At 31.4% G+C, this 13,429-nt stretch overlaps 1 protein-coding gene across 1 annotated transcript in view; it reads left to right on the top strand.

The window, feature by feature from the left end:
• The window catches only part of LOC133174919 (uncharacterized), an 81,507-nt gene that overhangs the window by 7,461 nt on the left and 60,617 nt on the right, over positions 1 to 13,429 (top strand). Inside the window, exon 2 of the mRNA XM_061310010.1 lies at positions 3,337 to 3,517. Within this exon, the coding sequence (XP_061165994.1) occupies positions 3,337 to 3,517 (181 nt within the window). The remainder of the gene's footprint in view (positions 1 to 3,336; positions 3,518 to 13,429) is intronic.

Below are 13,429 nucleotides of genomic sequence, written 5' to 3'. Positions count from 1 at the left end.
TGCTAAGAGAATTCTGTATTGAGATATTTTGTTATATTTCTGTTAATAGAGAGGTTTAGCAAGCTCAATTGTACATGTACTTGTCCGTGTAAACTACAAGTCAGAATTACAAGTACACGCTTACATTATTATGGTGGCATATTTCTGCCCCTACATGCAAGATAAATTATGTTAACATGCGAGAAAAGTTTGTCACCATGCAATTTAATTATGTCTACTTGCATAATAATCATACAAGCAAGATGTAACAGAATTATACTGACATGCGACTTAATTATGTCCACTGTGACTTATTGATGCCAACATGCAACTTATTTATGTTCAATATTCAACTTATTTAATATGAAAGTTATTTATGTCATCATGCGAGTTATATTTTGACACGCCAGATGTTTATCTCACCATGCAAGATAATGTCAACACACATATATCGCATGTTGACATAATTAACTCGCATTTTAACATAATTATCTTGCATGTTGACATAAATAAGTCGCATGTCTACATAATTATCTCGCATATTAACATAAGTAAGTTGCATGTCAGCATAATTCTGTTGCATATTGCCTGTATCATGTCATATAATGGCGTTGATAAGTAATTTTACCAACATAAAAATTAGATTCTCTAAAGAGATTGTTAACTTGTATGTCAACATAATTATTTTGCATGATGACATAAATACGTCATATGTTTACATAATTATGTTGCATGTTAACATAATTTATCTTGCATGTAGGTGGCAGAAATATGCCACCATACATTATTTCTCTTGTTTAGCAATGTATAACGTGTATGTGTGCTTGTAAGTCTTTTAAATGTAGAAGTACTTATCATTAATAATCTTTAGAGAGCACATGAAAAATAGTATGTATATCTCTGCTTTTAATGAATATATGCATATATTTATAAGAAATAATTTGAAAAGAGTTATTATAATTTTAATCCGTCAAAGCATGTTTTTAAAATCTAGATGTTGTGCATTTAACACTCTGTATATTTGTATTTTTCATTCATAGACGTTTAGTTCTTTATATCAGTACTTATTTGCATCAAACTTCAGGTTTTAGAAAATCGCACATTTTTATTGAAATCAACAGCGGATAAGGAAACATAAGCTATAAAGTTGGACTTGCGTGTACTCGGCAATGACATTTGCGTAAATGGATACGTGTAGAATAGCAAAATAGATGACGAAATGCACAGATTTCCGGGGGGGGGGGATCCCCTGCTACACGTACACGTTGGTTTACCTCTCTAATGTCACATGATAATACATATTCTGTGTTTTTCTCTATTTTTCTATGGTTTGCTCGTGCGATGTATAGAACTCTGTTTTTATTAGTATAAAAGCCTGGTAAATGCTGTAAATCGGGGTCTTTGGTCCTCTCTCATTCTTAAGGAGGATGGATCCTGTTATCAAAAGTATTGAGAATTTTTTATCAAGTATATTTTTGGAATCTAGACACATAGCTTAATTAAAAATCAAAACCAAAAATGGGGGTCAATGCGCTTCTTTCGACGCTACGGAGCATTTAATATGACCTTTTTGCACTTTAATTACGTCTAACACATAAATCAATTTTTCAAAGTTTTTCCTCTAATATTTTTTATCCAAATAAATTATGTGAACAAATACAGTTTTTTTTCGTCTTGAATAGTCTCTGTAAAATTTGTGACAACAAAAAAGTTTCACATTTCTTCGCATAGTCAATTATTTGACCTTTTTGCACTCAAAAAATGTCATTTTTCTGGCATTAAAAATTTAACAAGAAATAAAATCATTTGAAAGTAATGACATTTTTCTGAGATTAAGCAGAATGGTTAAAATTATCTTGTTTATTCAGAAAATAAAATTAAAAGTGGGCGTATGTGATGTTAATTTTTAGATATAACTAAAATAGTGCTAATTTTTAGCCTAAAATGGGCTATTTTTTCCTCAAGACTTTCACAATATATTTGTTATATTCGTCCAATATGATGACAGAATTCATGACGGTTAATTTGATATATTATTTAGGATCAGCATAAAACATTTCACTGCTCAAAATAACTCTGTGTGCAGGCTGCATGTAAAGATAGGAATCCAAACTTAACAATACTGTAAATATTTCGAATGAGAAAAATAGATCATTTTCTGCTATAAAACATTCCCCCACAAAATATAGTTCCTGACTTAATGCTTTCAGTACGGAATTTAATCATGAGGTTTTAATTGAATATAGTAAAATTAGCATTGCAGAATACAAATTTATTGTAAGAACTAAAACATTATGCAGAATTTTTTAGATAGAGGTCCACACAAAAATCTGCTCAAAAGCTCAGGAACGAACCTCGTTAAGGCACAAAGTCATTTTTATTTTATTTTTGTTATTGTTTAGGCATCTTAATTTATGAAAGGAGATTTTATTGAGTTTTATTCACGGAAAGTTGTTTTATTGAATTAAGTAGTAGCAAATGTTTTGGTAATTTATTTGGCTGATTTTAGGGATTAGTTTGGTACTTTCATCATTTTAGATATGATAAAAAAACCCTAGATTTGGTAGATTTTTATTTAGTTTTTACACCCCGCTTGAAAAGTGGGGGGTATATAGTGATGGGGATTTCCGTCCGTCTGTGCATCCGTCCGTCCGTTACCCTTTAGGGTACACATCTCATCCGCAACTCCTCCTATACAATTCAATGAAATCTAATGATACTTTCACGAAATCTTTGTTACATAGTGCCATTGTGCACCTCCTATTTTACGTTTTGATCGGACACATATTTCGGGTTTCCAATAGCAAAACACAGACACTGCCAGTTTTTCTATAATATTGAGGGGTACCCATCTTTTATTCGCAACACCTTCTATACCACTGTATAAAATGTATTGATACCTTCACAGAATCTTTGTTACATAGTGCCATTGTGCGTCTCCTTTTTCACTTTTTGATCGGACCAATATTTCGGGTCTCCCATAGCAAAACATGGACTTTGCCATTATAAACAAATGGGACGCAGGGGGTATCATTAAACTAAAAAATTGAAACTAAAAAAAAATTAAGTACATATAAACACACTAAAATTTTGCGTGACAAAATATCAACCTTTCAAATCTCAAATGTGTATTTGTTCCTTCGTCTGAATATCTGATAGAGAGGGAGTCACAAAAAACTCACCATATTTCCCTTTTTCTTTTCATCATCGATATAAAGACCAAACGTTTAAAGAGAAAGACATTATCTTTTGTATAACATTTTTAAGGCAGAAAGTTATTGTACAAGAGTTTATATTGCTTAGGGTAATTCTTACATTGTAAAAGAAACTTTAAAAATATTTTATAATTCATTGTAGGAAACTCTTTGCTTTTGCACCGAGAATGTAACAGCGGGTGTCATTAAAAATTTGACCTGCAATCAACAAAATTCAAGGAACTTCAAAAATGACTTAATCGGAACTGGTAACGATACGAGAACGGGAACGGGAAATTATGTATTTGCCTTGTATAGGAAAGTCAGAGTAAACACAGAAATAGGTAAAGCTGTTATTAATCGCAAAAAATCTGTAATAATCCAAAGTAAATTTCCTTCATTTTGTTATTCTTAAAAAATAAATAATTGTTCGTTATCTTCACGTTTATCATTCTTTCACACTGTGACAAAATATCACTTTTATTCAATGAATAAGTTACATTTCTTCACTGTTGAAATTGTAATAAAAAGCAGTTTAGCGCATACAAATCTATCCTCTTATTTAAAAAAAAAGATTTATTCTTCTCATACCATGATTCAAGAACACTAACTCGAAGCATAGTATTTTTTTTCACTTTTAAACAACTGATTTTTACTTTGTTACAATATCAATGTTATCTTTGGAGACCAGGTCTTCTAATAATAGGTTGAAATTGCCATGGGTAATAATTGTGCTCCGTTATTAGACATATTTGTGTATTCTTATGTAGCAGACATAATTCAAAAAAACTTCTATATGAAAAGAAGTTTCTTGCTGTGGCCTTCAATTTACATATATATCGATGACGTTTTATCAATTAACAATGGTTATTTCCATTCTTATGTCTATACGATATATCCTGGTGAGCTTTAAATAAAAGATACCACATAGTCTGACACATCTGTTTCATGTTTGGATATTTTACTAGAAAAAGGCATTAATGGTAATCTAACAACCAATCTTTATGATAAACCTGATGACTTCAACTGATTTTCTTTATGTAGCAATATACCATTATCATCTTCATCTGGGTTTTATGTTCCTTGTTGATTCGATACGAAAGAGCATAATCTACGTACGATCAATTTCTAAAACGATGCCGACTATTGACAAAATGTTTCCTTTATGAAATATTGGTGGTAACAATAACTATGGTCGCAATTAAAATATTTCACCTATAGGAAAGATTTGCCCCATGGAATAAAATGTGGGGAATTATAGCTTGAAATATGGGTTCATGTATTTTAATATTTTAGAAGAACATTTCTCTTCACAGATGAGACATTAGGCGAGTGTCTGTTGGAGTCAAAGAAAGGAAATAAGACGTATCCTTGTGATGCTGCAGGTTTGTTATGTCGATATCAAATGGCTCTTCTAATTAATGTATCTGAATTTGAAGAAATCCACCTTTACAATTTAATTGTTAGATATAACACATAGAACGTGGGTACAAAGACATCGAAATGTGATAAATAATAACAGTCTTCCAAGATGGACGCCTTATGTTCGACGATTGATTATAAGCTGGAAGAAAGGTAAGAACACAATATTGACTTTTATATATCTTATATATATAATCACTGTTTATAAGTTCGTAGCTGTTTATCTAAACTTTAAAATTAAGTTTGGTTTAAATCATTGAATTCCGGTAATAAAATGATTTGATGATTTATTAAACACACGTATTTATATCCAAATATTTATCTGAGGTTCAAATTTATGCTTTATACATTTTTTAAAACTCTTTTTCCTTTTTATACTTTAATTTGGATTTAATAAAAATAGCCGACGAAAGGATATATACCCTATCATTCAGTAATCAATTATATAATAAACTTTATAGTTTTTTGCTCAGATTCTGGAATTGTCTTTTATCTTTTTTACAATTGTTATTGTAAATCTGAACAGATTGAATTAGATCATTATGCCAAGGTAAACAAATAGAATTACTAATTTATATTGTTTAGCGTTTGATATGATAAAGGTCAAACAAATTGAAATTACTTACATGTATATGACATCTTATCCCTCTTTGATGTTTCCATGGGTCCATGTTTGATCTGCTCTCAATTTGAATTGTTTTCATGAACTGTGAACTTTATGAGTGTTCGTAATTTTTCATTTCATTTAAACACTACCTTTTTTTTTAACATTTTACATATTTTGACCAGATAGCAGTGCTGAACAGAACGCTCCAGTATGTATCGGAGTTCATAACCAGAATGGATCTTATGAACCTCTGCCTCTACGCTGTAACGAAACTCATACCTCCATATGCAAGAATGCTGACATAACGACAGGTAACTATAAAATCTTATCTCTTACGTTTTCAAAGATGTGAGCTACAGTGCCTTCATTTGAAAAAAAAGTGTATATTTATTGCGCACAAAAAAGCGTTTTATTGTGCACGATAAATATACACTTTTCTCAATGGGTGGCACTGAAGTTCTCTCGTCCATCAAATTTTTTTTTAGACCGGCGAGCTACAGATCTGCAGTTATTCTGAAATATATAAGATATAACTAATATAGAGGAAAAAGAAATATGTCGGGCATTTTCCAAAAGGCTTTTGAGCTTGATTTATGTTAATTATCTTCATATTTCATGATGATGATTTAACAGGAAACGTAAAACTGTATGTCCTGAACATTTCTTACCTCTACAGATTTAATATTTTTAAAAATTTTGAATAGTTGATAAATTTTTAATATAGGTACAAACACACTGCGGACCACAATATCTAATTTTGAAAGAGAGAGAGGACAAACAACTGTTGCTGACCAGATAGAAGGTTCCTCATTTTCAGAACGACAATGTTTATTATAAGTATTAGAGACTTTGTCGTATTAATTATTTTCCAGACTATAAAATAAAAAGGGCTCTCTTTATATTTTTTTTTTTTGCATCTAAAACTAAATATAAAATAAAATTGTTTTGATATGTTATTATGAACAATAATAGAAAGGTGCTCCTCTTGGAGTTTATATGGTATGTAGAAATGGAAATACTGACTTTATTCCTGAAAAAAAAAATTGTTGCAACCAAGACTTAAAATTGAAATGAAATGTATTACTAAAAATTTCTTTTTAAATTTTATTTTACTAAAAGTTTTTTTATTCTATACATAACTCTTTGATGATAAAAATAAACTATTTCTAAAACTTAATAATTGATTTAGTTTTAACATAGATACAACTACACCGCATACCACAAGCTCTGATCTCAGAACATCTATGGGACACGCCACCTTTGTGCACCACATAACATCTACTACTCCCTTTAATCGCCAGAACAACCATGACGGTTAAAATACCTTTTAAATACCTTTTTTCTGAAACTTTATTTTCACATTGTTTCAACGGAGATATTTCTCTTTTGACTGCTATTATCTATATCTACTTATAAATGATATTTATTTACTTAATGTTGTAAAGGTAAGAAACAGTATGCTCTGCTTTAAAGTTAGCCGTTCATGCTCCACAGATTTCATGCATCGTACTTTAACAGATATTACATTATAATGATACAGTTCAGTTTATACAAAACCTGTAAAATCTGTTCAACCTTTTGCATTATTTTATTGATTCAACGGAATATACATGTAAAATATTACAATGAGAAAGACCTCTTTCAGTTCGATATCGTACTTGAAAAAAAAATCTTGATGATGATTTTTTTTATTCTGGAACTTAAAACAAACGGAAAACAAACAAAACAGTATTTATAATTTACAATTTGATAAACTTTTTAATAGGTTTATATGAAATAATTAATTTGTTTGTTTGTTTTACTTCCCTTTTTGAATTTGTAAATTATATGACACTAATTATCGGTGGACAGCTGCATTAAGCAGTGAGAGATCGTTTTGTGTTAGCACTTACTGCGACATGGGACCTCGATTAACCTCGATTAACATGGTTTCATCTGATGAATTCGTCTCTTTGTTGTACGGTAGGATTCGAATCCGCGACGTAAGGATCAACTACTTACTTTGAGAGTATAAAGTAAAACGTTCTAACCACTGCACCATTCAGGCAACTATTTAGTATTGATTTACAAGTTTAAAGTAATTGCATTGTGAATGATCACGACTTTTAATAATTCTATCACTTGACTATAATCATTTTAGTTTTTGTTTGTTGTTTAACGTCTACAAATTTTGACCTATACTCGGCACTCGCCACTGAGCAGTGAGGGATCTTTTTCGTGCCAGCACCTACTGCGACACGGGACCTCGGTTTATACGGTCTCATCCGAAGGATCGGTCTCCACGTCCCACAGTGGGATTCATCCCGCGACGTAAGGATCAACTCCTTACTTCGCGACTCTATAGCGAACTCTCTAGCTAGCTACTGCACCACGCGGGCGACTAATCATTTTAGAAATTTTCCATAGAATAAAAAAATGGCAAAAGCACGCGACAATAGTACACAGACGTTTTGTGTACTATAAAGTTTTCAGCATTTAGTGCAAGCCATACTGTGAATTATTATGCTTCCTGTCAGTTTGTCTCTTTATAATCAATACCCAACTATTATCGCATAGTGTTCAAAGGATTTATATAGCGTAAGCATATTATGTCGGAATAATGTATGGCTTCATTTTCTAAGGAAAATCCGACATAACCCACGCCGGGAATCGAACTCACAACCCCGAGATTGTTAGTCCGACGAGTACCGATTTAGCCACAGACGCCGTTAACAACAACATTCTAATATATATAAACTTAGTTTCCAATATATGAAACTTAAAACTATTTTTTTCAAAAAATAGTTTTTTATTCCTTCACTAAACTAAAATCTTTTGAAGCTATCTGTAATTTATATCTAAATTGCATGCAACACTCAAAATTCACGCATCCACGCTCTGCCCACCGATGGCAACGAAAGTCACGTGGTTGCAGACTCCGACAAACTAACGTAAACAACATGGATGCGAGTTACAGAAATCGCACGGAAAAACTTTTCAGTCGGCTTGTTTGCCCACGAATTTATACAGAAACGTTTGTCAAAACGTAAGATATGTTTCAGAGAGATTTCAATCACAAAATTTTAGTAAGTAGAAGTATAATTTTAACCTTTACCGATCTAGATCGGTACTGCATCTGACTTGGAGGTCAGTTCAACTGTCTCCGAAATATTTACTGTTCTGATACGTACTGCATAGTAGATCAGGGAACGTTATTAATTTTCAATGTTTACAATAAAATTGACAATATTTGTTTGTTGTTTAGTTAGCATTAAAATCTCAACCACAGAGAGATTTTCCCCCCAATATATTCCATGTATCTTCATCGTTACTGATTAGATCTAATCAAGAAAGTGATATGCAGTGTATATGTGTTCATTGATTTTGAAAGGTTGCTTATGCTAGCGCTGATCCGGAAATGATTCAGGATTCTCCGACCCCTTGTAATTTTCATAACTGTCATATATTTGAACGACATCCCTCTGTTTGGATATTATTTTTTGTCAAAGAATTCTGAAAAATGTAGCAACTAATTCATCACCACCCCTCTCTCCCAGATCCCCCAATCGTTTTGATTTGTACAAACTGATTATAGTTTATTATTATATTTTTATTTCTTTCATTTTTTGTCCTCTCTGCACAGCACACTTAAGAGTTCTGATTCTATGGTATTTTTAACATTCTGTCCCTAGATCTAAAAAATAAAAGAATTTAAAAAATACAATTTGTAATAAATTTCTTAATATTTTAATAGGCCAAGATAAATTAATTGAATACTTTATGATTCTTCAGCTGGATGCATTTTTCTCAAATGTTATAAAGTGAACAATAGAAATTTTTTGTTCGACAATATTATCTTTTATTAACCATTTTTTCTTGGGGTAAATGCAAGGTACCCTTGTTCAAAATTTACACTTTCATAAAATTTTTCTCAATGTCTCAGTGCTCTCAGTGCTTATGGTTCTAGGCATGGACTTTGATATATATTTAAGAAATCCTTTCCCTAGGCAGTGACATACATTTATGAACTATACACTTGTTTATGCTATTCAGCATACTGTGGATACCATAAGATTACATAAACAAACATGTATTATGCTAATGAATTCATTAGATAAGTGAAAAGTCTGCTTCTCCTGAAATTAGTGAAGTCAATGAAAGTCAATCACTCATCTTTAAACCTAACATAACATATTGCATAAGGTCAACACATGCACATAGTCAATCACTGACACACCAAACATTGATGCTACACCTTTATTCCCAAATTGTGCCTAAGCCTCATCAGTGTTGATATACAATTATGGACTATTTACACTAAAAATACCTATAGTGACCGAGACAATTCTTTAGTCATTTGCATCGCCCCTTTTTTCTACATACAGTGGAATTGTTTTGATGTCAAAAAATCTAATAAATTTTCAATAATGTTTCATGTTGGTATAAATAATACACACATCACTGACATGTTTTTTTTACTGTTTTCTTCATGGCAAGTGGGCCTTGTTTTTCTCCTGCTGCTATGCGGAGTTGTAGACGATTACTTAATCTGTTCTGTAGGTTCTCTCTGTTTTTGTTGTAGTTCTACAACATAGTAAAATTAATCCAAAGATTCCTTAAAATGAAAAATAAAATTCTAAAGATCTATGAATATAACACAAATAAATTAAAGTAAAATATAACAATATCTAAAATGTGCTTTCTGATTAAATTAGAAAGAGATTTTAGAAGTATTGATATACTTCAAATATTACTTCAAGTATTGATTTACTTGGTATTTAATGCATAAAAAAGCATTGATTTCAAGAATAAGTGGCTTAAGAGATTTTGATGCATTGTGGAAACAGTTACTTTTCTTTTGCTGTTCCCTTTCTCCATAATCATTCGTAATTTACACAACTAACTGGAAAACTAGGGTGTGGTGATGTTCCTTTTGTATATACATACATGTAGCTTGTTGACATTTCATTTGGACATTCTGTTATGACACACGGGTGAAGATTCTTTTCTGTTTCCTTGTGTGCTCCATCATTATTCCTAAATGCATGCAATATTTTATTAAAATATAAATAATGCATTTGGCTTGGAATTTTTTAAATGCTTTTAAAATCTTGATCTCATAAACAAATTTGTAGTTAACTATCCTCAGCATTTTCACCAAGACTAAATATCAATCGATAAGGTATAGTACAGAAATGACTATTCATCTGTGATTTTACTATCTCAAGTTTTCATGGTATAATACGATGTCTCCACATGAATAAACATACTGGCTTTGTAACTAAGTTTCTTCATAACAGATACTTTTCTTAACATAATATCAGTAAGCTTACAACTCGTATCGATAATTCCAAAGAAGCCTTTCTTGATGACTGTGACCCATCTGGGGGAACTGGACCTTGCTGTATACAGTCAGTATTTCATGGTCCATATATGTAAATGCTACAATTAATTTAGATTCATAAAGCTATATACAGTCACAAAATGTTTCAAAGATAAAGCATTGTAAAATTACCCACAAATTTTTTTTGCAGCATTCTCATTTAATATCGAGAACTATATTCAGTTCACCGAGATTTATAGCTTTGAACGGTCGAGTCATAGTCTGACCACGTCTGTAAATCACTATTGTACGTGATACAACATAATCTAAACATTGCTCTCTTTAATTACCAATTATATGATCACTAACTTTGACATTAATATACCAGAATAAATTTTTTCATAACAGACAGTTGTGTTTCGGTCTTACACATGACATGCCTTTATAAGCTGTTTATGCAACGTAAACACTTGCTTTTCCGTGTTTTGGACTTAGGAAATGAATGAATCTCACCTTGTGCATTCTTTCCGGGTACCTCGTATCATAATTACATCTATCCCATGCATAGGACCTCATAATTTTTCGTTACACAGCGGATATGTTGCATTAAACGATGTCATCTCGCACCTCCGACATCTGTGTGTTTTGTCGGAGGTAATGGCGGACAAAGTTTCCGCGATTCTGATTGGCTGTGCGGAGATGGCAACTGCGTCACCCGTGACGACGTGGAAGCGTGAATTGAAAAAAAAAAAGATTATGACGTACACGTAGCACAGGGTGACGTCATAATAGGGGTGTTTGTAAGAGGTGGTGAAACATTGCAAATTGAGAAAAATAAAGTTGTTTTTATACAACAGTCAGCATAATAATAGTGTTGCATGCAAAACACAACACTATTATATAATTATAAGCAATCAAACAAAAAAAAAGAGAGAAAATGAGCAAAAATAAATAAATTTAAAAAAATTAGAAAAAAAATCCTAAGCCAATTGAAAAAGAAAAAATAAGAATGCATTCCGACCATCTATTTTCCATTCCTTCATTGCATTTTATTGCATTTGTATCTTATTGATTGAGTACCTCTGCCTCTGCATGATCAACATTGAGTGTCTCTAAAACTTGTAAATAATTAATTAATATATTTTTAATGCAGATACAACTACACCACATACTACAAGTTCTGGTCTTAGAACATCGAGGGGACAAACGACGCTTGGGCACCAAATAACAGGCTCATCTCCTGTAAATCGTCAGAAAGACAACGGTTACCATGGTTACTTTACCAACCTACTTCATACTTTCTTGGTTAACTTTTTTACCACTGTTTAAATAGAAAGGTTTCTCTACTTACCGGTTTTATTTCAAGTTCATTTAAGAAATATTTTTATATTTTTTAAGCAGCTTTTGGGGGAAAATAGAAATGCTATTTTTTCTCCATTTTATATAGACTATGTTATAATCCAAAATATTTTGACATACAAATCACAAAATACAAGTAAGGTAAAGTTATTTTGCAATGATACTACGTTATTGATAACCTCTCTTACAGTTTTATTGTGAGCAAAATATTTGATTTTTTTCCGAATGCAATTTGGAAACCATGTTAGTATCAGTTATATTTTAATGTCAGTTATCTGTTAAACTTTTATATAAAGAATAAAAATATTCCTTTATTTTTGATGCAGAAACACCAGTTTCATCGATGCCTCTAATCATTGGAAGTGTCGTGGGAGGCCTTCTTTGTATCATAATTGTCGTTACTATTATCATCGTCCTTTTCATTAGGAGAAGGTAAATCCACATGCAGGAATTAATCTTTAATAAGTAGTAAAAATGATTTCTTTACATCAATACAAATTTGCATGGAGTTTTTAAAATAGTCACCTTGAACATTTAATAAAAAATGTGCAATATTCAACAACAACCAAAAAAAAAAAATAAATAAATAAATAAATAAATAAAAGCGATAAAAATATGGGTAAAATATTTATTTTTCTATGTGTTTCTTCAGGATAATATGCGCTTTATATTGTGCTGTGTAATTTTTAAATTTAAAAATTTTATGATTTTCGTGGCAAATTACTATTGACTATAATTTTTACCCTTTTTAAATAATCATTATTAATTATTTTCACTTATCTAAAGTTAAAAAATATCTAAGCTTAAATCTTCTGTCTTGTCAGGCGTCCACATGGAAAAGAGAAATCTCACCCGGCTCCGACAGAGAATATTTATTACAGTGAAATGAAAGAAGACAGAAGAACACATTTAGTAATGGAGAAAGAAGAACCATCACCTATCATAAACAATACAGACTATGATACTACGTTTTCAGTCAACAAAGAGAAGATAACTGACGATTCTGAAGAGTATGGGAAGTTACTGCCCAATGGTAAAGCAGACGTGTATAATCACACTTGGGATAAACCAATCACAGAACGGCTTACAGATCATGTGTATAGCACTACCTTATCCGGAAATGGCGCAAATGTTTACGATCACACAGATACTAATAATGCAAAGTTAACTAAAGTCAATGATGAGAATAGAACAATCTCAACTAGAAATGATGCAAATTTGTATGATCACACAGAAGCTAAATATTCAGACAAAATTGAATGATGAAGAGTATGGTTTCAGATATTAAAATCAATTTACCTTGTCATGTACGACAACCAGATTTAATATACTCACTAGTGGAGTTCTCTACTCAATGTGTTTTTATACAAACGAAACAATGTCTTTTAATATATATTTTTTTACATTTTCAAATGCTTTATGCCGAGATAAAACAAGAAATAATGTAATAGCTTTATAACCTCAAAGTGATTGCTTAGCAAGTGACAAAACTCTATGTTTTCTCGCTGTTTGTTATTTAGTAATACACTAGGCCGGACTTGCAGAGATTTCTCATTATTGAATAAA

The sequence above is a fragment of the Saccostrea echinata genome, unplaced genomic scaffold (assembly GCF_033153115.1).
Source record: "Saccostrea echinata isolate AGI-Se365-2 ecotype Australia unplaced genomic scaffold, CSIRO_AGI_Sech_v1 ptg000060l, whole genome shotgun sequence".
Classification (NCBI taxonomy): domain Eukaryota; kingdom Metazoa; phylum Mollusca; class Bivalvia; order Ostreida; family Ostreidae; genus Saccostrea; species Saccostrea echinata.
This window is presented reverse-complemented; position numbering and strand designations above follow the sequence as displayed.